At 34.5% G+C, this 27765-nt stretch overlaps 2 protein-coding genes across 2 annotated transcripts in view; both read right to left on the bottom strand.

Annotated features, from left to right (window-relative positions):
- LOC138701530 (zinc finger protein ZFP2-like) overlaps positions 1–27765 on the bottom strand; it is a 581888-nt gene that overhangs the window by 360820 nt on the left and 193303 nt on the right. The gene's annotated exons all lie outside the window — the stretch shown is intronic.
- On the bottom strand, positions 18629–27318 carry LOC138701535 (zinc finger protein 595-like). The gene is made up of 2 exons (XM_069828534.1): positions 26240–27318; positions 18629–24336 (listed from the first exon to the last, which is right to left on the bottom strand). The coding sequence occupies exon 2, from the start codon at positions 24204–24206 to the stop codon at positions 23202–23204; it is 1005 nt and encodes a 334-aa protein (XP_069684635.1). The 5' UTR covers positions 24207–24336; positions 26240–27318; the 3' UTR covers positions 18629–23201.

Below are 27765 nucleotides of genomic sequence, written 5' to 3' on the forward strand. Positions count from 1 at the left end.
ATGCAAATCTAGTCTTTCAGGTAAAGCTCCCTCTAAGGCAGATTTGAATAATTTCAAGGGAAAAATTGTTCCAGGGCCGGGTATCGATCCTGGGACCTCTGGTTGAACGTACCAGCGCTCTTTCCAACTGAGCTACCCAGGAACTCCACCCTACACCGTCTCAACTTTTCCCTTTATATCCACACAACTCGCGTGGCCTGACGAAACGCCTGAGACCCACATCGAGTGCACACAATCTCTGTGTGACTTGGAATTGTGGTTTTCTGTTAACGTGCACAGTGACGTATATATTATACAAATCTAGTCTTTCAGGTAAAGCTCCCTGTAAAGCAGATTTGAATAATTTCAAGGGAAAAATTGTTCCGGGGCCGGGTATCGATCCCGGGACCTCTGGTTGAACGTACCAGCGCTCTTTCCAACTGAGCTACCCGGTAACTCCACCCGACCCGAGATTGTGTGCACTCGATGTGGGTCTCTGGCATTTCGTCAGCCCACGCGAGTTGTGTGGATATAAAGGGAAAAGTTGACACGGTGTCGGGTGGAGTTCCCGGGTAGCTCAGTTGGAAAGAGCGCTGGTACGTTCAACCAGAGGTCCCGGGATCGATACCCGGCCCCGGAACAATTTTTCCCTTGAAATTATTCGTTCACTACATCGTATTACTGTAATGGGAATGCCTCGAATTATATAATTCTTTGCAGTTTCCTACAAGCAAAATGTCTTCTGTCTGCCATTTTGGCGCGACACTGAACATGTTACCACATAATAGTAACAGTTGAGCAATTAAAATTGATTTATTAAAGAAGGCCATGATCACATGCATCGGAAAAGTTGCTCATCCGAGAAACGTGAACGGACTTACCGAGAACCAATGCGTGTGATACGATGTAGTGAATGCAGGAAATTTCTGATGTACATGACAATAATTGCCGCAAAGTTCGTTCCTCACTTTCTTTCGAATGACCAAAAGGAAACGTGTGGCACAGATATTAAAGAATAGCTTCAAAATGACCTATGATTTATGGAGATGATTATTACAGGCGATGAAACATGGATTTATGGATACGACCCAGAAACAATGCAACAATTTTCGCAATATAGACTTCTACATCTCCATGCCCAAAAAAGTCAGACAAGTTCGATCCAATGTGACGTCAATGATGATTGTTTTTTCGACATTAAAAGCATTGTTCACAAGGAATTTGTACCACGGAGTCAAAGCATGAATCAGTGTTTTACAAAGAAGTGTTACAAAGATTAAGAGAAAATATGCAACGCAAATGGCAGGAGAAATGGAGGACTGTTGCCAGTTTTTGGCAAAGAATAGGACGTCTACTGTTCCCCACTTCACCCAATCTCCAGATCTTGCTCCAGCTGACTTCTTCTTATTCCCACAACTTAAAATGAGACCTCCGGGACAGTGCTTGCAGAATATTACTGTTACCTAGCATGAATTGCAGAAGGCTTTGGAGGAAGAAGAAGGCTCTCAGAAGTAATTCGAGCAGTGGCAACAGCGCTGGTACAGGTGTACTATCTCCCAAGGAGACTACTTCGAGGTTGACAGTGTAGAATAGACAAATTGTATGTGTTATCATATGAATGTGAAAATAGATTTCGTAATTGAATTGCTTTCTGCAAGTGTCACAGATCTTGACTGGACTTTCACTTGTATGTAAGCCTATTATGCTTATGAGTTTTTAGAGATTCCTTACTGGTAAGTGCTTTGCTACAAAGGTCGTATTAGAAGAACATTCTCTCCAGTATACGACTTTCTGTGCAATTTCAGATCCTTCTGTTGTTTGAAGGTCTTGTCACAAATTACATATTTGTACATCGTCTGATCTGTAAGTGGGTCAGGATAATGGAATTTGGGTCCTATTCAGTTTGATTTGCACAAAAATTGTTTCTATACATGTCACATTCAAATGGCTTTTTTCTTATTTTTGTGTACACGTAAGTGAGCTTTCGCATAAGAAACCCCTTATATCAAATATCACACCTGTTACATATTGGTTGAAAATGTCTCTAATGTACTTCTACCCGAAGACAGCTCTGAACCTCACAAGTGATACCAACGAGGCATCACTTGAGGCAACTAAGCCAGGAGATAATTGGGTAGGGTGGCCAGTTCCTTTCCCCTTCCATTGCATACATCGCTGACTAGTAACATAGTATACTAATCAGACTTCAGATGTATAAAAATAATTGTTTTTCCTCTGACATATATCAAATGACAATGACTCCCAGGTTATTTCATTACAAGAAGTGGCAAATCCACAAATATCACAAACATAATCCTTGCCATGCATGTAAGTTCTCTTGTGTTTCTTCATAATATGTAGATACATGAAAGTCATATGACCTGAGTTACGAGAATATTTTGCCCCCAAGCAGGTCTGCTTAACCATCGACCCCTCTCTAAAAGGGTTAATATTAAAATTTACTACTACTACTACTACCACCACCACCACCACAACTACCACTACTGTTATTATTAAAAATATCACACAAATTGACACATTAAAACAGTATTTCCAAAGGGAAATTAGTTTCTTTCAACAATCACTGATTCAAATAAACATAATAATTGCAATGAGTTCATTTTGGTGTACAATACCAGAAAAAGTAACAGTCTCCTTGAATATTCAAAGTCTCAGATACAAGACATTGCATGGTCAGAAATCCAGAGAGCAGATACACAGCAACCACTAATGGAGTTATGAAAATTCACAGTGACAACAGCAGAAAAAGCCACTTAAGCAGAACAGCTGCAGAATGATTTTGAATGGCATGACTTTTGTTGCTACAGTAGGTCTAGAACTCCCATGACTGTCTTACCTGCTCTAAAGTCTAAAATCTAGAAATAGAACTTTCACTTTCTTTGAAATAAAGTAAGTTATACTTCACTGAGATGCTTCCTTTATTTTCGGCTACGTATACGTGAAATTTGAGAACAGATTTTTAAAACATTACTTCTATAGAGGCATTCATAGTAATAATGTGTCACATTTGTTTAAAATTTAGTACTGAAAACAATGCTTTCAAAATAGTTTGAAGAGTCATTTTGTAAGAGTATAAAACCATGTCAACATTCACATCAGTGATGATTTTTTAGATGACTGTTTAAAAGAGTTCTGGTCACAAATGACTTATTACATATACCACACTCAAAAGGCCGTTCCCCTGTATGGTAACGTTTATGCACCACCAATGAGGAACGTTGAGTAAACGATTTTCCACATTCAGTGCAAGTGTGAGGACGCTCCCCTGTATGTGTTCGCATGTGAACACGAACCATATTCTTGTTATTAAACTTCTTTCCGCATATGTCGCAAATGTCCGGTTTTTCACCCCTGTGCCTGCGCTTGTGAGCTTCCAATGAAATCTTACTAGACAATGCCTTCCCACAAAGATCACAAAGATGCACATTTCCCCCTGTATGAGATTTTTTATGGAGGTTCAAACTACTCTGGTGTTTGAAGATTTTGTCACAAACTTCACACTTGTAATTCTGCTGCTCTTTGAGGGGGTCAGGATGTTTGATTTTCTTATGTTCTCTAAGATTTGACTTCCTCCAAAAACCTTTCTCACAAATGTCACACATAAAAGGTCTCTGTCCACTATGAAAAACACTGTGTTCATGTAAATCAGCTTTTGAATAGAACCCCTTGTCGCACATGTCACAACTGAAGTTGTATTGATTGAAATGCCTCTTCTTGTGGGTTTCAAGATTCTTCTGATAAAAAGTTGCATACCCACAAATATCACATACATGATCTTTTTCCCGTGTATGAATTTTTTTATGTTTTGTTACATCATATTTGTATCTGAATGCCTTGTGACAAATGTTGCATGAGTGTGGTCGCTCTTTATTGTGAGTACGACTATGTATATACAATCTCCGCTTTGTTTTAAAGACTTTACTACATATGTGACATTTCAACTCCCTGATACTTTTAATTTTAATTAGTAAATTTCGCAAGTATGGATTATCGTCAGAATTGGAATTTAGGAAGTATTCTTGTTTATAATCTTCAGTTGTTGCTATAATATTCCAATTTTTGTAATCTTCAGTTGTGGTATGAGCTTCCTCTGAACACCTAGAAGAAAAAAAGAAAATCTGATGTATACCCAACTATACCAACAACTAATATTCCGTGCAAATCTAGCTTTCAGGCAAGCTCCCTATGAAGTGTTGGTAGAGCATTGGTGCATTCAGCCAAAGGTCTCAGGATCAATACCTGGTCCTGGAACAATTTTTCCCTTGAAATTATTCAAGTAATATTCCGAAATCGGGGTTACATACAATTCAGTATCTCCTCACAGTTAAAGATATTCAACTGTTATCTGATCTGAAGGCTTTGTAAAGCTTTTACGTTAAAAACTAACCTTGTCCCATGTCGAGATTGGGGTTGGGAGGGGGTTAAATATTTACATTAATTCTTTCAATCACCTGAGTTATGTTGGTAAATGTGACAAATCAGAAATATGCTTTCAAAAACAGCCTACAAGTATTTCGCACTTCGATATACTTCTGATGGTGTGGAAGAGAAGGCCTGATGGCTGTAACACCAACAGAGTAATTAAATAAATAATTTGTATTCTAGTGGCATACTAGTGCAATGGCTACATTACTGTTCCTACTAAATGTAATTAATAACATTTAACATGTAGAGAGACACAAATAATTCCTAAAATACTGTATACGATGATCTAAAAGCAAAACTTTTCTCGTCACATTTCTAATCTGAGCATTTGACAACGTGCTCACTTCTGTGTGTCCCAGCAGACAATGCAATATATTATTATTTTCCAATTTAATTAAATCTGTTTTCCATCTAGTTTCTAAACTCATTATATAATGTAGTCTGTCTTTCGCTAAAGTGAAGCAAGTTAAAAAAAGTATACATTCAGTGGGCACAGTGCTTGTCATTATTAATAGTTGTGAAGTTCAAAGTTTCAAACAGGCCAAGGGAGATACATTTTCAGGAAGTGATGCAATGTCAAGTGTGTAGACGTAGAAAACATAAGGGCAGACACACTAACTCAAAAACGTAATGTGTAGCCTGGAAAAGAAGTGGACAGGAGAGAACAGGGGGGGAGGGGGGGGAGAAATTGTAGGCAATGTAAGTTTGTCATGAACAAAGATATCGCAAACGAAACTACATAATAGAACCTACAGTTCCCTCATAAGACTTAGCATTGCCTGCAGTACTAAATCTGTATTCCATGAGGGAAATAAAGTGAGAATACTTAGAGAAGGACAAGGAGATGCAAATGTCCATGCCTCCTTTGGAGACATTTAAATAACTATAAATGGTACCATTAAATTTTAGATAATTATCAACAATACTAACATCTCCACTGGGACTTTTAAACTAATACTAAAACCAATGACAAATCAAGACTCGATTTATTTTTACCTCCAGATATGGCACTCACAAAACAGATAATAAAATTTTGAACAAAGTGAGGAGAGCGAGTACTTAAAAAGGAAATAATCACAAATACAACACAATTCTTCAGAAAACTCGTTCTAATGAAGTTCAGAACCCCTGCCAGAATGAAAACAGCAGAAAGGATTCTTTAAAGCAATGGTTCCCAAAGTGAAGGTCGTGTAAAGATCTGAGGGAGAATTGTGAGATGATTTACAAAATAAAACAAAGAACACTTTATTAAAATACATTTATTTTGTATTTAGGGACATAAACACCATTGAACATAAATATAAAAAAATGTTTCAGTATTTATCAAGTAAAAAACAATTAATGCGATAAATATGCTCTTTTTCAGAAACCAGTTTTGCAAATCTGAACTCTGTATTCGATATACACAGCAATCTTATAATTTTATAGTTCAAGAGGATTTCTCACTTTTGTTTCTACGACAAACATAGACAAGAAACATTTTGCACAAATATGATGTTGCAAACATTATAAAAAATTTAAGAGCTTCTTTAGCAAAAATATAAGAATTTTTACATTCTTTGATCAAAACCTGTTCCAGCTCTGCGAAAAAGTCTAGTTTCAATTTTCAATCAGATATATAGTTTAATAATTTTTTCTTCATTTTTGTTTTTAATTTCGCCAATTGAATGGAACCATTCGCAATCAGAAGTCTCACTGAAAAATGGGTTGTGCCTTCAGAAAGTTTGGAAACCACTGCTTTAAAGCAATGTTCAGAAAGGTTCAGGTTAAAAATATTGTTATTATTAAGTAGCACTCAAAAGACTGTTCAGCAATGTGGTAATATTTGTGCAACATCAATCAGAAATACTGTGTGAGTGACTTCCTATACTTCTCGCAAGACTGAAAGAGTTTACCTTTCAGTGCTTGAACATGAACATGAAATTTCTTGTTGTTAAACTTCTATTCATGTGTGATGCAGATGTTTGGCTCGTAACTTCTCTCTCTGCACACTGCCAAAAGATCATAAAGATGCATATTATTTTGGGTGTGCACAGTTGCAGTTTCAAATATTTCTGGTTGTTGGAACTCTTATAAAGAAAACTTCCCGCTTATTTATGTAAGTACAATGTTTAACCTCTAGCGTGTGGTATCAGATTCGATTTAGTAAGAAAATCTCGCCTCAAGAGTCACATTCGAAAGTCTTCTTCCACATAATGAATGTTTTTATGAATAAATATAAACAGAAATTCTTGTATAAATCATCCAAATTCTAAATATGATTTAAATGTCATCTTTAGTAACTTTCAATATATTATCTCTTATGGAAAACAGCAGATTCACAAATTTAAAATATATATCTTTTACAATTATGAATTCCCCATGATTTGATATCATGGTTAATGACTGCATGTTACATGAATGGCGTCGTTTCTTAATACAAGTACGTGCTTTCCTATACAGTTATTTTATCATTATTTTCGAAAACTTTTGCACACATATGGCATTTAAACTCCTTCATAGTAACCAACAAAGTTTACTTGTAAGGGTTATTAATAGACAGGGACTTCAAATCTTGCTTGTATTGAACTGAATATGTATAATGTATGCAACTTCTATAAATAATTCTCAAGTTTCCAGCACAACTATACTACTTGAAGTCGAACTATTTACAAACAATCTCAATTTATTCAACTAACAGTAAACTCAAATCTCACTTCCTGTTTCAATACTAATAATGGTTAAGTACAATATGAACTTTACATATTTAGTAATAAAAACAAACATTATTTAAGTAGAATACTTATGTATACAAAATTTCGTTTAATCTAACGTCCAAATATTCTGCAAATAGTCACAGGAAGATTTACTTGCTCACATCTCGTAGGAGATATCACTCAAAAAAGTTTTATACAAAAACTATTGTGTGTGAAGTAGGAGAAAATATTATGTCGTATTTTTAAATACACTGACCAGCACAAAAAGCGATACACTTCATTTTCTTAATTTCTATTATTATACAATGATAACACTAATGATAATCATAGGGTTACCTACGGAAAATATTTTGGTTACCACAATAATATTTCGTTTAATTATCAATGCAATTGATTTCTACTCGCAATCATACAGCAATCTGTATGAATATCTTAGATTAAAAAAAAAATTAAGAGTTCTCCTTCTTGTGCCAGTGAGTGTAGTTACAATATTGAACTGCTGATTAATGAAAGTACTGTGGGAAAGAGGAAAAGCTATTCAAGATTATGATAGGAAACAATAATGTCTACCCTTTAAAGAAATTGTAAATAAAGAAAAATTCATGTATTTTCTGTTTCAATAACTAAATCTTTACTCTAACAACATGTACATAACAAGACAGGGAAAAAAGAACTATCCCATATTTATATAAAACATGTTAGATTCACGTATTAACAGAATAAAGTAAAAAATATATATCACTATTGTTAATTAAAAAAAAAACTCTTCACAAATTCTTATCTGATGTTTATATTGCATAGGCCGACAATTAATGAGTATAAAAATCATAACACTGAAGACTAGAAGATCAGCACAGTTCAGAACATTAAGGACACGATAACAAATGTCTCGTGACAAAACAGGTTAAAAAAAAAAAGTTCGCGGGCAAGCATATTACAAGTCTGCTCAGAATCTCTTTTTCTCTATTGAACTACGACATACAATCAAATAACAGTAGCAATTACAACACCACAAGAAGTCAGAACTCACTGCCTTACAAAGACTATCCCAGTTATATTTGAAGATTCATGGCATCCAGATTCCAGGAAAATGGTTATAATATCCAATTTCAAAACTCATTCTCCAACATTAGCTTGCAGCAAAATAACAGAAGAGAAGGGAATAATCACTACTATGAAAATCAGTGTGAAACTAAGTTTGTTAATACAATTTTAAATAAAGGCCTGCAATTTCAATTTTTATTTAAAGATTTCCTCAGTCCAGATATACTATAGAATTATGCTACCAGCATTTATTCATTCATAAAATAAGAAAAATAAATCAAACGCATTAATTTATTTCACAATTCATGGTACTGCATTCACTTGGAACAAAGGTACAAGTGTGATCTAATTTCGAAGCCAAGTCATGTTTCATAAGCAGAATTGTTAATAACATTTCTTTTTGGACAATCAAGTAGTAGTAGTAGTAGTAGTAGTAGTACATCTTTTATTGCTAAGCATTCATGTTAAAAACTGACCATTGTATGATAGTATGCAGACTGTACCTTCAACACTAGGGCGAAAAGTATTTTAACATTGATTGTCAACTGTTTGTGCCAAGTGTCAATTGTTTCCTACTAGATGTCATATGAGAGCAATTGCAACTGAACAATAAAGCCATTCAAACAACAGCAGACCTAGTAAGTGTTTTTGGTTCACAAACAAATTAAATTGGTTCAACAATTATTTTGTTGATAAGTTATATAAAACAATTAAGAATTAAATGTAATTAAAAAAATTAGGCGACACCGCAAACTTCTCGATCTACAACAAATGCTCTACCATTGAGCTAAAACACTGGTTGCTTTTAACTTGCTGAAGTTCATTATCATAATAAAGCAGATTACAGCAGTAGAGAAGGGGCCGAACTACTACTATATCAAAGGCTATTGAAAAAAAAAATTGCGTACAAAACACACGTTAAAAATATTTTGTTCACATTTTCCCTCCACTCGGCCTGAGGTCTTCTTTCACAAACATCCCAACTTACAAAATAAAATATCCTTTTAACACTTGTATCACAAACAACTATTATTGGCTTGCTTACTTACTTACGGCTTTTAAGGAACCCGAACGCTCACTGCCACCCTCACATAAGCCCGCCATAGGTCCTTATCCTGAGCAAGATTAATCCACTCTCTACTATCATACCCCACCTCCCTCAAATTCATTTTAATATCCTCCCATCTACGTCTCGGCATCCCCAAAGGTCTTTTTCCTTCCAGCTTCTCAACTAACACACTATATGCATTTCTGGATCTGCCCATACATGCTACATGCTCTGCCCATCTCAAACGTCTGGATTTAATGTTCCTAATTATGTCAGGTGAAAAATACAATGCGTGCAGTTCTCCATCCCTCTTAGTCCCAGATGTTTTTTCTAAGCACCTTATTCTCAAACAGCCTTAACCTCTGTTACTCTCTCAAAGTGAGAGTCCAAGATTCACAACCGTGAACCGGTAATATAACTGTTTTATAAATTCCAACTTTCAGTTTTTTTGAAAGCAGAATGGATGACAAAAGCTTCTTAACAGAATAATAACGGACATTTCCCATATTTATTGTGTGTTTAATTTCCTCCCGAGTGTCATTTATATTTGTTACAACATACTTATCATAGTAAGTTTCTATCAATCTCAATTTTGAAAAAAGGTCAGAGAATAGAAGCTACTATAAAGAAGTGTATTCTTTTGTAATGTCACAAACATGCTGGGATATAGTTTAACAAAGTTACCTACTATAAGTATATTTTTAGTAATGAATATATGACTTTAGGAATCAATTCTATAGGTAATAGTGAGCAAAAAAACTCATTATCATTGCTTATTTGTGAAAACCAATATGTCGTACTATGAACCAGGCTTGTAACTTGTTTAGCCTTGTATTAGGGGAGTGAGGCATCACTGTGACTAGAAATGAAGGGAGAGGTGTGGAGTAGAGTATGGTAGGTCACGTCTGGTGACCAATATTATATTAAAAGGTGTCCCTTTAGAGGCCAGACGATGTATTGATGGAGAAGACGAGCAGCCACAATATGAACTTCTTGAACATGAGTTCTCATTTTAAACTTCTTCTTCAATCAAAATACTCAATAGGAAATGTGTCAGTAAGATTATACCTAAGTTCACATTATACACTTTATACATTTCTTGCCAATTTATTTCTTTACCATATAACCAATGACATTTCAGTTTATAGTTTTTTTTATCATTCAAAAGACACACATGCAAATTAAATCACTTACTATGAATTCAAATATGATAGGCATTTCTTAATAATCCGAAAAAGCAGGACATCCTGACTTTGTTCAGTTTAAGTGCATGTAATTAATATTGCACAAAGTCACATAAAAGATAGAAATATTAAAAGATATTACTAGTTTATAAATGAGATTCGTAGACCTATATTATCTAACTGGAAAATTTTAGGCCATAAGAAAGTTATAAAACAATACTGTGTTATAAACATACACCAGGTATACGTATTTACAAATGCTAAAAATAATTTCCTTAGAAGGATAGCCTACTCCAACCTGAATTGCAAAGCTGAGTCAGTCAGGTTAACTACAAACTTTGCTAGATTTCAGGGTTGGTTATACAATATCAGAAACGACTAGGAGATGATTCACATTTTGAACATATAATTCACCACTACTTTCCGTGTATCCTAAGATGACAATTTCTATTACGAAAAGATCACAGTTGAGATAACAGGGACTACACCATTTTGTGTGTTTTTAGGCTATCAAGGACCCAACTGGTCATACCTAGCTGCTCTGATGATGGAATCTGTATATAGTTCCGAAATATAGGAAAAGTTAAGTTCCAGACTACAGTGGAATATCCAAAAGCCATTTGACTATAATATTTTGTTTGTCCCTTTATTTAAAGTAATAAATAAACGAAAACTGTCTGAACGAACTTCGAGTTTAATAGATATTTTGTGTTATTCTTCAAGACTCGTTCATTTTTAGTAAAAATTAATGTGTATCATTCCCGGATGAATTGACTTGTAGGTAGTCATTTTAAACAAATTCCATTCCATACTGCGGGAGATTCACTGTGCAAAGAGGCAAGACAGGTGGCATGTTAAAAACATTTCTTTTTCAATGCAGTGCTGCTAAAAATGTGTATTTCCACAATGGTATGCATATTTCTAGCTTCATATAATCTGTTTTAAACTTCTGATAATACAAAAGTAACAAAAAATCGACGGAAAAAGACAAGAAGAAAATTAAACAAAAGGAGACCATGTAACAGCAATACTGGTTATCATTAAGCTTGACCTGTGTGCTGACCTTTTCCTACATCTAGTTTGCACAACACTACAATTACTTTAAAAAATTACATTTCTGATAGATTAAAAATCAAAGAAACTGTTCAATAAATAGCACAATTTGCAACAGGTACTATGAATTGAGTTCCATTCTACAATTATATTCCATGACTTTTTTGATGAGTATTGAGTAGAGTTTTTGTAACAAAATCTTTGCTGCATATTGTACAATGGTAAGGCCTTTGGCCTGTGTGGTAGCGTTTGTGAACAGTGAGAGTAGAGAGCTGGGTAAATGACTTGCCACACTGGTCGCAGGTATGTGGTCGTTCACCTGTATGCGTACGTTTATGGATACGGAGATAGTCCAGCTTCCCGAATGCCTTGCCACACACATCACACACATTTGGTTTCTCGCCTGTGTGAGTACGTCGATGTGCTACAAGAGATGTGCGGCTAGTAACAGCCTTGCCACATATATCGCACAGAAAAGCCTTAGGTTTCTTAATGCCTGCATGAGACTTCAAATGTGACTGCAAGAGTTTCTTGCTTTTGAAAATTTTGCTACAGAACTCGCACTGGTGTCGTTTTGGATCCCAACTGGCATCTGGGTGCTCGGTCTTTTTGTGGTAGCTTAAATTGTTCCGATACAGGAAGTCTTTACCACATACATCACATTGAAATGGTCTCTTCCCTGTGTGCACGTTCTTATGTTCCTCCAATTCAGCTTTTGAATAAAACCCCTTTCCACAAGTATCACACTTCACAGTGTAATGACCATAGTGCCTTTTCTTGTGTATTTCCAGATTCGTTTTGTAAAGAGTCGCATATCCACAGATGTCACAGATCTGGTCCTTCTCTTCAGTGTGGATTTTCTTGTGTTTCTTCACTTCATATGGACGCTTGAATGCTCTGTTGCAAATATCACATGCATAAGGTCGAATCTTACTATGGCTCAGGATATGCACCTTCAACTGTTTGTTTGTTGTACATATTTTCCCACAGATTTCGCATGTAATTTCTTTCGGTTCAGACTGGGCCTGTTCTTTAGGTTTGGTTTTCAGCCTGGTTTCAGATTTCGCTTTTGCATCTGATGTGGCCCTTTGTTTGGAAGTGTTCTTTATAGTCTTATTTCGATGTTTATGATTTTCCTCATTCTCAATACTACTTTCTCGTTTCTGCTGTTTTGCACTGCCATTAGCCTGACCATCATCTAAACACAACATAAGGGGAAGACTACCAAACTGCATCCAGTTGTAAAGTTCACCACACCCTTTCCCCATTGTTTGGATTATGTTGTCTGTTCTCTTTCTAGATTTCAATTCTTTTAATTTCTTGTTCGTTGTACTTCTAGTACGTCTGTTCCCAACACTGTGTTCTTCTGAAGACCTAGAAAGAAGAGAAATCTAATATAATCCAAGTTTATTCAAATTCTCATGTTTGAGTCACTCCAGAAAAAAAAAAGCCTCTACGACTTGGACATACATATAATTGGCACTTGTAGAAAACATAGGCTCAGGTTCAGAAGAGGACTTCAGTTTCCCAATTCAAGGACAGTTCTACATGCATGTGAACTGCATCATTCTCAGAATTGATATCAATGTAATGACACAATACTGAGAAATTCATGCATTTCTTCTTATGATGAGGAAACTTGAGTTCAATCTCTCATACATAATGTATAAGCAATTTCCTCATAGTAAATAATATAATACATAAGCAAACTTCATACATGCAACATACTCATCTAAATATTTCTTTAACAGGGTACATTATATAATTCACATCTTCTAAACGATTTACACAATAACAATTAAGAGTAATTAGTATGAGTAATAAGCCTTCCAAAACGTAATCTATAGATAAATTAATAAATTTAATCAGAAATGTAGAATATATTCTTTAAAAACATAGAAATAATACACTAAGTTGATAACATAAACGCTAACTCTTCCCAGTTTCTGGAGAAGATTAATAATAAAATGTAAGAACTGATCAAATCCCAATTAACAAAGCATCTTATCACAAGGTTTTATGGTCTAAATTAAAAAAAAAACTGCAGTAAAATGTGAAATATTTTCTAAGACTCTAACAACATTCACAGTCTTTGACATTCTTCTTTATCTCCCATAAGCATTTTCCTTCACAAACAATTTTCAAACTATCTCTTCTTCTTCTTCTTCTTCTTCTTCTTCTTCTTCTTCTTCTTCTTCTTCTTCTTCTTCTTCTTCTTCTTCTTCAAGATGTTTCTTTCACACAGCAGTTCTAAATGTAGTTCTTGGCATGAAAACAATATATCATAAGCAATTAAAATAATAGTGTGACTGAACATTTTATAACTATGTTAAATTAATTTGTAGATTCTTCATGATTATATCAGAAGGGATTCATTGTTTCAATTATATTATTATGAACAGTATTACCATTAAAAGGAACGTATATTATTGAAGATTAAATTACAATTTTATTAATAAGTGCAATAACAGTGACTCGTGTACAATAATTTCAGCCCCAGCAGTACTAACTGTTTTTGATGGTGTATGAACTCAATTTCAGACTAGCAGTACTCACTATTTTTAATGGTCCAAGTACACACCTGAATCAATCAATCCTCTCAGACACATTATCTATCTTTCCCTCATGAACTACAAGCAGGAGAAAAATAAGTAGTTTTTATCCAGTATCAAAACAAGGAATATCTGAAGGGAAAAGAAATCTTTCTCTCGGAAAAGTTTGTGATTTCTTTGAACAACATTTATATACTTCCACACAAAAACGTCATTAAAATTACGGCAGGGGACTTACCAGTATTAAATTCATGTCCACTTGCTCAACATGGATGCTTGTTATCTGAGATGATAAATAAAGTTGTCACCATATACACAATGACCATCCAAGCAATTAATTTAACACAAATGGGAAAAAGAAGATTCTTTCAAAAAATATACTAAATTCATGAGAGAATGGAAGAGGCGAGTTTCTAAAGAATCCTATGCAGAAATAAGGGTGGGGGGAGGGCAATTCGTCTACAACCAGTATTAATGACACTTCGGACAATTAAATTTTAATGCTAACATGAAAAATGTCGAATTCCATAACATAACAATGTTATAATAATCTGGAAGTCATTTGATTGTGATTTCATAGTATAAAGATAACGTGTTCCTTAAAAGTGAAACTATGGGAGGTTAACATTTGTGTTCAAAACAATATCAATATTCAAAGCATGCGAGAACAGGATTACAAACATACTCTTATGTATTAAAACCAAATATTCAAATATTATGGCTACAATCTTCATCATATATTTGAATTACTTTACTTTCTATACAATTTATATAACATCTGATATTGGAACTATTTTCAATTTACTACTAATCTTCTTTACTTATACTCTGCATGAAGCAAAATACCAGACAGGTATTAACTTTTTTTTTCTCACTCAAACAAAAATTCGCGTACGAACAATAAATTCATATATTCAAACTTATCAAATGTGAAGAGAAAAACTCAACTATACTGTTGGTCTCATGTTTCATAATTCTCAAACGTTAATATTATTATATAACTTTCTTGCTTCGAAATCAGGTACAGCAGAAAACATCTTACAATAGGTGTTTATTCAACAATTCAACTCGTAGTACATTTACAATATAAAATATATGCAAAGAAAGCCATTTACACCACCTCTTGCCCTTACATGTACTACAATCACACGTGAGTAGACACTCATGAATAATATTATATTCTCTATTTCAGGAAAATTTAAATGTACATTTTCAATTTCAAATTCATATTGGAAAGCCGGAGAAATATCAAAACTAGTTAATGTAACAACGTCAAACAAGCAACAATCAATGTCTACGCTTCAATTATTTTGCAATTTCTCATTACAGGTTTATACATACAAATTAAAAAAATTTAAGAACACAGTTATATCAGTATGGCTGCTGTTAACAAAAAACATGTTTCTTTCTTGCAAATTGTTCGATGTTAATATGTAAGCAATTAATTTAAAACATATTATAACCCCTATTACTGAAATTCAAGTCACTGCAATATTTAGTAGCATAAATGCTACTTAAATCTAATTCTCATTTATTTACAAGATTAACTTAGTTAAAGTAAAATATAAATAAGAGCACTTGATTCTGATTGAACACCTAACATCAGCTTTTAATTCATAGACAAATTCGCATTTCTTCATTCTCACACTCACAGTGGCAGTACACATGCTTCCCCAGTTTCCATTCTAAATACAATGGCTCCTGTGGTGTGAGTTAAGCAATGCCTTGCACACAAATCCCTTGTTGCAGAGCTGACACCAGTAGGGCCTCTGCCCTGTGTGATACCGTTTGTGTATCACTAGCGTTGACCGTTGTGTAAATGATTTGCCACATGTCTCACATGTATATGGACGCTCCCCTGTATGTGTGCGAAGGTGCAACTTCAAGTTGCAGCGTTTGCTGAATGCTTTCCCACACACATCACACACATTTGGTTTCTCACCTGTATGAATTCTGCGGTGAAACTTCAAATGTTCCTTATTTGTTAGGGACTTGCCACATATATCGCATATACAAATATTCTTCCCTGTGTGAGACTTGATATGTAATGCTAATGAGTTTCTATGAGCGAAAACCTTTCCACATGTTTCACACTGATTGATTCTTGATGCTACTTGTGTCTCGGGATGATTCGCTTTCTTGTGTGATGACAAGTGCCTTGTGTAAGAAAATGCTTGGCCACATATCTCACATCTGAATGGTGTGTCTATGGTGTGAATTTTTTTGTGTTTGTTCACCTGATAAGAGCGCTTGAATGTCTTGTTGCACACATCACAAGCGTAAGGACGATCATCGCTGTGCTTAACAGAGTGACGTTTCAACAACTTGTTAGTTTTGCAAACTCTCCCACAAACAGCACACTTGAACTCTCTTGGAGCTAAAATCTCATAGGTTAGCCGTGTCTCCTCACCCTCAACAACGTCTTTCAAATTTTTAAATATCTCGGGAGCTGTACCTCTAGCTTTTGTGTTTCCAACACTTGGTTCCTTTGCACACCTAGAAAGAAGAGAAATCTAATATAGTCCAGTCAGCATAGTATCAGTCCCTCCTGTTACTATGTCTGCACATCTGGCATTACACAAAAGGAGTTACAACATCCAAGACAGCAAAGAACCATTTTGAGTGTTATTAATTCAATTTGGTGGGTAATTTGTCTGAGGGATGATACTTCAAAGCAGTTCTTTAGGACCTTCTAACATGTACAAATGTAAATACCAGGAATTTATATATGAAAGCATAATGAATTACTGTACTAACCAAGAAACTCAACACATTTCGAAGTTAATAAAACTATCGTACTCTGCAGCATACATCAATTAAAACTTTGTTATCAAACAAATATGGCCTACAGTAGGTAAATGTCCTATAACATAAATTCCATAATGACCTAATGGCATGGTGTTCCGCAGGGGTCAATTTTAGGTCCATTGTTGTTTCTAGTTTATATTAATGATTTAGCCTTGACCATAAACAATTCATCCCATGTAATTTTATTTGCAGATGATACAAGTGTAATTATTTCAAGCAAACAATACGATCATTTTATAAACACTTCTAATACAGTGCTGAATCTAATGAATGAATGGTTCCATGCAAATAAACTAGCACTTAATGTTGATAAAACCAGTGCAGTCAAATTTAGTACACACAATAGTGCTCAGGTTTCCTACAGTATTCGATTAAATGGAACTCATCTCAAAAAATCTATAAGAACAAAGTTTCTTGGTTTAGAATTGGATAATCACTTGAACTGGAAAACGCATATAGAATGTATTACTCGTAAATTGAGCTCTGCCTGTTATGCATTAAGATCCTTATCTACTATTGGTGATATAAACTTACTTAAAATGTCATACTTTGCATATTTTCACTCTGTAATGAAATATGGATTAATATTCTGGGGTAACTCGTCTGAAGCTAAACACGTTTTTGTTTTACAAAAGAAAGCTATAAGAATAATGGCCGGTGTGCATAAAAGGACCTCATGTAAAAATATCTTCCGAAACTTAGAAATCTTGACTTTACCTTGTGAATACATTCTTTCCCTAATGATGCTGTATATTAAGAACCAAGATAAATTCAGTACTAATCAAGACATTCATCATTTTAATACAAGACATAAATCAGATCTTCATCTACCCTCTGTTAGTCTAAGCTGTTTTAAAAAAGGAGTTCGCTATGCATGTATAACAGTTTTCAATGCACTGCCTAATTATCTTAAAGATTTGAAGAACAACGAGAAAATGTTCAGAAAAGAATTAACCAAATTTCTACATACTCATACCTTCTACACAATTGATGAATTGTTTATGCTTGTGAATTGAATTATTCTACTTAAATGACATATACAATTTTATATAGCTCAACTAAAATATGTTTTTATATTGACTTAATCTGTTTACTATGTATTGTATTTTTTGTTTAGCATAACTGATGAATTGTATGTACTGTAAATTGAATAGTATACTGTATAGGTCACCTGATGAATTGTTTAAGCTAATAATAAGTTTGTAAATTGAAATAATTTGATTGTATATGTTTGTATAGTTTGGCTGATGAATTGTATATGTTCTTAAAATGATTACTAGCCTGTGTAGCTATACTGATGAATTGTATATAGACCTACTGTAAATTGAATGGTAATAGGTATAGCTCAACTGATGAATTGTTTATGATTATAAATTGAATTAATCTACTTGATATTAATTGCACAAATTTGTATAGTTTAATGAAAGTATGCTACTTTGTATTGTATATATTTGTATAGTTTTGGCCGATGAATTGTATATGCTTTAAATTGAATAGTAATCTATATAGCTCTACTGATAAATTGTTTGTGTTTGTAATTTGAAGTAGTTTGCATGATATGTATTATCAATTTCTGTATATCACAACTGGTTGAATTGTTTATGCCTTAAATTTAATTAAATTGTTTTGTATTATAATATAGCTCAACTTATGAATGATCGTTTGCGTTTGTAAGTTTAATAATCTGATTGGCTATGTATTGTATACTTTTAGTAGAGCCATCGATGTAGCTCAGTCGACAGGCTCGCTGGGCTACTGATCCGGAGCTGCGTTCGGGCTTGGGTTGGATCCCCCTTTGGACTTTGGTTTCTTCGGAGGTTTTCCCCAGCCGTGGGACTGAAGCCGGATGGTCTATGGCGAGTCCTTGGCATCAACCCCTTTGATTTGATTACCTGGTTGGGTTTTTCCGAGGTTTCCCCCACCGAAAAGGCAAATGCCGGGTAATATTTTGGCGAATCCTCGGACCTCATCTCATCTCACTACATCTCGCCAAAATGTAAAAAAAATGTAAAAAAATTGTACAAAATTGTAAAAATTGTAGAAAATTACTAAATTGTAAAACTATAAAAATTTGTAAAAATTGTAATTGTAATATTGTAAAATGTTGACATGTTCCACATCTTAAAGCTTCATTGCTCATGTAAGATCTATGGAATAAAATAAATGAATGAATGAAATGAAGGAAGTGTAAAAGCAACATTTGAAAATGGGACTGCTCCTTTTGGGTATGCACTGGAGGAGAGCAGAGTGATGTGGGTAGACCTACGAACATGTATGGACACACGATTTATTTTTCTATCAATGCAAAGCATTTCAATTTTGATGTAACACTGCTATTTTGTGCTACAAAACAATGTTTGAGAATTGAAATTTTACAAGTTAATATCACCTTTGTTTTGTCCCATTGACAATTAATAACCTCTTATGGTTCTATTTAGGTTTATCAGATTGTTTTACCCAAGAGGATGTATCTAGAAACACAGTTCTGGTTTCAACAATAATTATCCTAACAGGTTCGAAATTTAGTTCCCTTTTAGGTTTTCAATATGACTACAGATTAAACCACATTCAAGGCAGAATAAAGTGACAAATGACGATGATGAAGTATCAATCTCTGAGGCAGAGAATTCCTACGATATGTTAATTTTGCCAATCATGCACGACATATGAGAAGTTACTTGCATTCTGAAAAAAAAAATTAAGAACCAAATATAAGGTCAACGTTACAAAAACTGTGGGGAAAGTTGACTAAATTTGATTTTAAATATCTCAACTCGTTTCACACCAATGATGAAAATTTCTCATTTTTAGGTATCTTCGTAACACATTGTTAAACTACCTGTACCTAAACCAAGTAAAGGTTCTAATTATAGAGAAACAATAATTCTCATTCCCCATTTCTTGCACAGAATATTTGCTAAGGTAAGACATTTGACTAATTTACTCTTTCTATAGGAAATTAATGACTTAGAATCAACTATTAGCCTTTACCTTCTTATTGTCATTAATGACTGCAGATATTTTCTTCATTGTGAAATAAAACCATTAGTTGATTGAATTCTTGTATCTACCTTGTTCTTAACTACCTACGCGTACAACATACTGCACTACTTCCCTAGGCAAAAACGTTCCCTGTACTCTGAGACATTTTTCAGATATGCCAAAAGAGATAGGGATGAAAAGAATTGAGTTTCTCCATTAGCACCACATTTATCTATAGATCAATTCAATGCATAAAAACAAAATCTGGTGTCAGTAAATATATACCTGTAACAGACATTTTGACTTAACGAGACTTTCTCTTTTGTAATTACGCAATTTTCAAACGTAATGAATAGCTATGAGATAATTACCTTATATAGGATACAGAAAAATTATCTGGACTAACATTTTGGGAAGACAGATGAAATCAAAGCAAGGGTTATGGGTATATGTAAACAGGAGAAGTTTCCTTAAGACATACAGATCCATAACTGTAGTAGTATTAATAATGGTTTAATTTTATAGTAAAAAGAAATGTTCAAAATCAGAGGCAACAGCTTCAGTGCAAACTTGGTAATATAGAGAACTTCTGCTGCTTCTAAAATACGAACAGAATTTATGTTTTGTTTTCCATTTGTTCCCATTAGCAGAAATTCTATGTCAGAACACGTGACCTTGGGCACCAGTCTACTGGTCTATTGCACTGCACCTATCCATCACCATGTGTGATCATCCCATGTGAATGAAGTAAGACAGAACTGCATCGTGGTGAAAAATATTCTTTGAATGCCAATGGAACATCATCCAGCAGTTTCAAGTTTGTGATTCAAGGCGCATGTGCATATTGTGTATTGACAATACTGCAAAAGTAAATCAGGCTTCCTCTCTGTACAAAGTGTTCCTCAGAAATCCTGGACTATATGCAGTCTTGCAAAGCCCAACATGTGAACTGAATGTGAAGAGAGAAAACTGTATTATATTGTACATTATTTCGCGATCATGAAAAGTTGATGCTTTGTAAAGGGTATTTCATATAAGAGGAGTTTGCATTTCATGAGAAACAGCATCTATACTGGTGAAGACTGTTCTCACAAGAAAGTATAACTGTATACTGATCATGGTCATCGACATGCCTTATAGATATGTAGATGTTCCTTTGATATTCCTTCTTCTTGAATCTCATCCTGGATACCATCAAATTCTTGGTGATTGGAACACACTGACAATACATAAATTCGTAGTCCTTCTCTAATGTTCCCCCAAATTAGCATCAGAAGTGAACTGGATATATTGTGAACAAGGTGAACACTAATTTTTATTTTTTTTTTTTACAACTGAAATTCAGAACTTGTTGCCTAATTGTAAGCAGACTAGGTGATATGAGTAACAATTGGCAGGTGATCAGTTTGCGAGCAATTTATCATATCAGACTCTCCATCAGATCTGATTATATATTACTTTATATGGATGCACTTCCAATTCTTGGTTACTTAACAAAATATTCCTTTTAATTCCACCTACTGTCCAAAACTCATATCCAACGCATTGCCTAAAGTTTACCGCACACATTTCCAGTGATATTACCAAACTATAAGAAAGAGTAAACATATTTGCTACTGTGAAATCCTATGGAAGTAGAAGAGAAAACAAAATTTCTGCGGATTAGATTGAGTGGTTGAGAGCATGAACAACACAAGAGAATGTTAGCCAAATAACAGAGCTAAGGAAGCAGCCTATTTTAAATCTAAATCACCATAACAAACCGAATTGGTATGATTCCAAATTGCTATAAGTGATTCAATTAGTCACTTTTTACTTCCATAATGCCCCTACCTTTACTGATAATGACAAGCATGAGGTTATGTAACTTTAAACAGATGCAACCAATTTTGGATAGAATGACACAAAATGTAATGTACTGTTGTACTCAGAACAATTTGTATGGCAATTTTTGGCAAAGTTTATTTATTTTGTTTTACTTGGATTATTTAATGATGCTGTATTAACTAGTAGCTTATTTAGCGTCGACAGTATTGGTGATATTGAAATTATATTTGGCGAGACAAGACCGAGAATTCTTCATAGATTACCTGACATTCGCCTTATAGTTGGGGAAAACCTCGGAAAAACCTAACCAGGTAATGAGTTCAATTGGGAATTGAATCCACGGCCGAGCAAAACTCCAGATCAGTAGGCAAGTGCCTCAGCTGACTGAGCTACACTGGTGGCTCAGCAAAGTTTATTAACACACAGTTGGAACTAAATTAAACTGTTCCAAAAACAAATACTCTTATTTGGAAGTGGTTCATCTTACTCTTCAGAGAAAAACGATATAACTATTTTCAGAAAATCTGCTTCTCTAGTTGTAAATTAGTAGCAGTGAAATCAAGTATAACAAAGAAATGAGAGCACTAGGTTTACAATCAAGCTTTTTTTTATCGTATGTCTAGGCCTATCAAAAAGAGACTCCTATAAGGAAGCAATAGCTACTTCTTTACATACATAATATTAGTAATGCAATATTTACATACTCATGAAAGTGAATTATTTCACTAATGACTAATATCTGATGTCTATAGACAGTTCATTCTAAATTCACTTCCTTGATGTTCTTTTGGCATGAACAATGGAGTTCAGGATCACATTGTTTAAGCAAATGATATGTGGTTTTAATTGATGATGTACGAACAATTATTATAATCATCTAGTTCTTTGTAGTATTCTCCCTACCCATACTGCACTTACATCAACAAACCCCTATGAATAGTGAAGGCAGGAATAGAGGCATACACTAAGACTCTCAAGTTGAATGACAAAGACAATATCACTGCACAATTATGTATTTTACGTCATATAAAAACGGTGACAATGTTTACAAAACAATAGTTATTGCAATAAAAATTGAATAGTGGAATCAGGTACGTATATAATATGAAGGATAATGTAGGCTCTATTGTTGAAATAAAAACAAAACCATTTTAATATACAAAAGAAATATGTAGAAAAAATAAAGGTTTGCTAGAATGTTGCAAAAGCAATAAGAAAAAAGATAATGTTAATTACAATATATACAAAATACTTTGAGGACATTTACAAGGGGTAAATAAATTCGAATATACTTAGAAATCTTAGGTTGAACCTCAGTCGCCCATAAGACATCCCTTTCTCCAATGTCTTCTGCACATCAATAGCACGAGACGACAGTTTATAAAATGAGAAAACAGTGGCTTGATTTTACTAATTTCAGTTTTCATCTCAGAAATGTTCAGTATGAATCAGTTTCCAAACAAACAAAATTAAAGCTAGTGTAATAAAACTATGATGACCATAGGTATTATTATGTTCACCAAAACTAATACAGTGCTAAATAAAATTCCCAAACCCATTTCCTTCATCTGGTCTAGTAATGTTATATACAATGACTCTTCTGGTGAGCATTTAAAAGTGCTTTGCACACAAAGCCTTTATTGCAAAGATGGCACTCGTAAGGTCTCTGTCCAGTATGGTAACGTTTATGTATCACAAGAGTAGAACGTTGTGTGAATGACTTGCCACATGTCTCACAAGTATATGGACGTTCTCCCGTGTGTGTGCGCTGATGAAGTTTCAAATTGCAACGCTTGCTAAATGCCTTGCCACATACATCACACACATTTGGCTTCTCGCCTGTGTGGATACGACGGTGAAACTTAAGGTGTTCCTTGTTTGTCAGCGCTTTGCCACAGATGTCACACAGACACACATTCTCACCAGTGTGAGATTTTATATGAAGTGACAGTGACTTCTTGTGAGCAAATACCTTACCACACGTCTCACATTGGTTGATCTTTGCTGGATGCTGGGCATCTGGATGGTTGGCCTTCTTATGGGCTACCAAATACCGCGTGTAAGGGAATGCCTTGCCACAGATGTCGCACTGAAAAGGTTTTTCACCTGTATGGAAATTCTTGTGTTCCTGTAGCCACGTGTTCACAAAGAAACCCTTCCCACATATTTCACACCTATATTTGTACTCTTCAAAATGTCTTTTTCGATGTGTGGCAAGGGCAGATCTGTATATGGTGGCATAGCCACAGATATCACAGCAATGTTTATTCTCTCCCGTATGTTTCTTCTTGTGAATAGTGATGTCATAAGGGCGTTTAAAAGTCTTGTGGCAAATATCACAAGAGTATGGTCGATCAACACTATGAACTACAAGATGACGTTTCAGAACCTTCTTTGTAACAAATACTTTACCACAAATGTTACACCTGAAATCATCCGGATCTTTGAATTGTTCGTGATCTCTAAGGTGTAAGTCTAGCTCAGTCTGACTGAGGAGTGGAACACAACATATGCTACATATAAAAGGCTTCCTCCCATCCTCATCCACCTCCACCTGGTGGCCTGTGAACTCTGCTTCTGTGGGCATCCTTTTCTTTAACAGTTTCTTGGAAGGCGACTTTCTTGTGATTTTAGCTTTCACATTACCAGGTTTCTTGCGACGTGTAGTGTTGCTGTCTGTTATCTTAAGACTGTTAATATATCTTTCGCTCGAATACCTAGAAAGAAGAGAAGGAGTCCCTCTTAAATCATTACAGACTCTGCTGATATGAACAACATACTAAGAGAAAAGTGCAAACAAACTGTACTATATAACAATGTATAAACTTCATATTCACATTGTGAAATGAGTGAAATGCAATAATAGAATTTCATACGCAATTTTCGAATCTATGAACCCATCGAAACAAGAAATTTCGCCCAGATTTTTTAAAATTAATTTAAAAAGCTGGGAGCCAGGAGTCACGCTATCGCAATCGCAAAGTGTACATGCAAAGCTACATACAGCGCAATAAACAAATAGGTGTTGAATAAAGAAATAAGCCATACACACCACACCAATTAACACAGCCATTTAAATGTTAATCCAGAAAGAATTCTATATAACAGCTTGAACTACAAAATTGTCTGGTGAAAGGGATGTTAGAAAAGCATAGAGTCGACTACATTAAATTCTTCAATTCCTATAATGCTTAGCTGAGTGTTTTTGAATACTGATATAAGGAAGAACCACATCTCTGACGAATTAAGTGAACCACTCACCTCTATGTTTAAAGATAAGATTGAGTGTAACACATTATCAATTTTTTCCTTAATTACCTTAACTTGATACTCATTTGTCAGTTTTGAGGAAGAAAAAAGTATAAGAGATCTGTTCACAACAAGATTATCAGTGTACAACAAAGTATAATTTACACAAATTAAGGCTAGTGTAATGTGTAGGTAATCGGTGATGTATGCAATGGAGAGGGAAAGGAACTGGCCACACTACCCCATTATCTTCTGGCCTAGTTGCCTCATAAGTGGTGCCTTCTTGGTATCACTTGTGAGGTTCAGACCTGTCTTCAGATAGTTGACTAAACAACAAAATAACAAAGATCAATACTTCCAATGAAATGTTAATGGGCGTCACTTGACAGCACATACTGGAAAACTTAAAAGTCACGATCATAAATATTCTTCTGCAGCAATTCAATCTGAATACTTTTATGTATTACTTATAAAGCTCTTGTTTAAAATTCCATCTGAGATGCAAGTTACTTTAAGTAAATTCCACATTTAATTACAAATGGTACAAACACAAATTTTAACAATATAAATTAAAATACAGTATCATAATCACCGTCATATTAGGTGATTATCACAATGCCAAAGAGCTAAAACAGGTAATAAACGTTTACTATTCAAATTAAATTCCTATGCAATGATATTCATTCATAGTAATCCGCAATTACTCGTATAACACAGAAATTTGCACGAAAGGCTATTATCAAAAACATTACATCTTTGAGTCCATACAGATACCAACCTAATATACGTGAACCCAAATTAATAATAAGGAAGCCACCAAACCCTCTCTAGAACAATTTTTGTCTTTCCAGTCACTTTCCCAAACAGAGGGAAAAGAAGAAGAAGAAGAAAAAAAGAGATTCTAAATTCTCCTACAAAATTTTGTGATCTCACCAGATTTTTCAGAAAATGAAGTACGTAATGCTCTTCTTGCAAGAGTTAAAAAATATCGCAAATGGTTTCAAATGTCTGGTTAACAATTCCCTTTTGTGGAATAATGAAGTAGCAACATTAAACCATATCTAAGATTAGCTTTATATTCTGTAGGAGATAACAGAATTGACATGACCAAGCATCTTTTTAAAGTGATCTTAATGAACCTTCCAATCGCAGCAGTTTTCCAGTGCCGATGTGCAACTTGTTGTGATGAATGGATGAGCGGAAATATAACTCAAATATCAGATGTGACCTATTTAAAGACTTCTGTCCACTTAAATATAAGAAAGAAGTATCAACTATAGAGAAAAAAGATTATGAAATTGAATAAAATTGATAACACAATATATGGCATTCTAGAACATAATAATGTTTATATTTCTCAGTACTACTTACTACATGTTGTGGTTCTGATGGGAATTTAGAAGTGCCTTACATACAAAACCCTTATTACACAAATGACATTCATAGGGCCTTTGTCCTGTGTGATAGCGTTTGTGAATCACAAGTGTAGACCGCTGGCTGAAAGCTTTGTTGCAAATCTCACAAATGTATGGACGCTCCCCGGTATGAGTTCGTTGGTGTAACTTCAGATTACAATGCTTACTAAATGCCTTGCCACAAACATAACACACATTTGGTTTTTCACCTGTGTGAACCCTATGGTGAAATTTAAGATGTTCTTTATTTGTAAGAGATTTACCACAATGTCACAGATATAAACATTTGCTCCTGTGTGAGAATTCATGTGCAGTAACAAGGACTTCTTGTATGCATATGTCTTGCCACACATCTCACACTGATTCAACTTCTTCTCTTGCTTTGCATCAGAGTGAATAGTACGTTTGTGTGCATTTAAATTATGTTTGTATGGGTATGCTTTTCCACATAGGTCGCACTGAAATGGCTTTTCCCCTGTATGGATGTTCCTATGCTCCTGTAATTCTGAGAGTGCATAAAAGCCTTTCTCACAAATGTTGCATTTCAGTTTGAACTGCTGTAAGTGTCTCTTCTTATGGATCTCGAGAGCAGAACTATGGATAGTCTTATACCCACATATATCACAAACTTGATTATCTTCCCCTGTATGAATCTTTTTGTGCATTGTCAGCTCATATGGACGTTTGAAATTTTTATGACACATGTCACACTGGAATGGCCGTTCCTTACTGTGAGTCACTACATGGCGTTTCAGAAATGTTTTTGAAGGAAATGTCTTACCACATGCATCACACACTATTCCTTCTTTCTTCATATTTCCATCATTCTCATGACAGACAATGTGACGTCGTAGCTTAGACTTCGTACTGAAACTCCTGTTGCAAGTTCCACAGGCTTTAAACTGATATTTCAATTTAGTCATATTTTCTGGATTTTGCATATGCTTCTCTATATGTTTGTTAAGGAACATTCTCGATACAAATGTCTCATTACAACTGCCACAAACACTATCTGGATCACTGCACTTTTCTTTAGACAATTTTTTTTTCAGTTGGCAATCTAAGTTCAAACTCCACACGTCCTTCTACAAAATGTGATTTCTGCATTTCTATCTTGTCACATAATGTGCTCCTTTCCGAATTTCCAACCATATGAAATTGCTTTTTCCTCGACCTAGAAAGAAGAAAAATCTGGAGTAATGCTTTTTAATATAGATTTTTCATCTACATTTAACATATAGGCTACTTCACATTTACAATCTTCAGAACTGAAATACGTCGACCGTACTCCTCTCCACTGTTATCATAATATAGTATTTCCACATAATCTGTGCATTATTAACATTCAATGCTGAAAATTTGACAAAGAAATGAGCAAATTCTCATTCTAATCATGTTAGTGAGCTCTTAGGACAGTCAACTAGTATGTTCATAATAATAATAATAATAATAATAATAATAATAATAATAATAATAATAATA

The sequence above is a fragment of the Periplaneta americana genome, chromosome 6 (genome assembly GCF_040183065.1).
Source record: "Periplaneta americana isolate PAMFEO1 chromosome 6, P.americana_PAMFEO1_priV1, whole genome shotgun sequence".
NCBI classification, from domain to species: Eukaryota; Metazoa; Arthropoda; class Insecta; order Blattodea; family Blattidae; genus Periplaneta; species Periplaneta americana.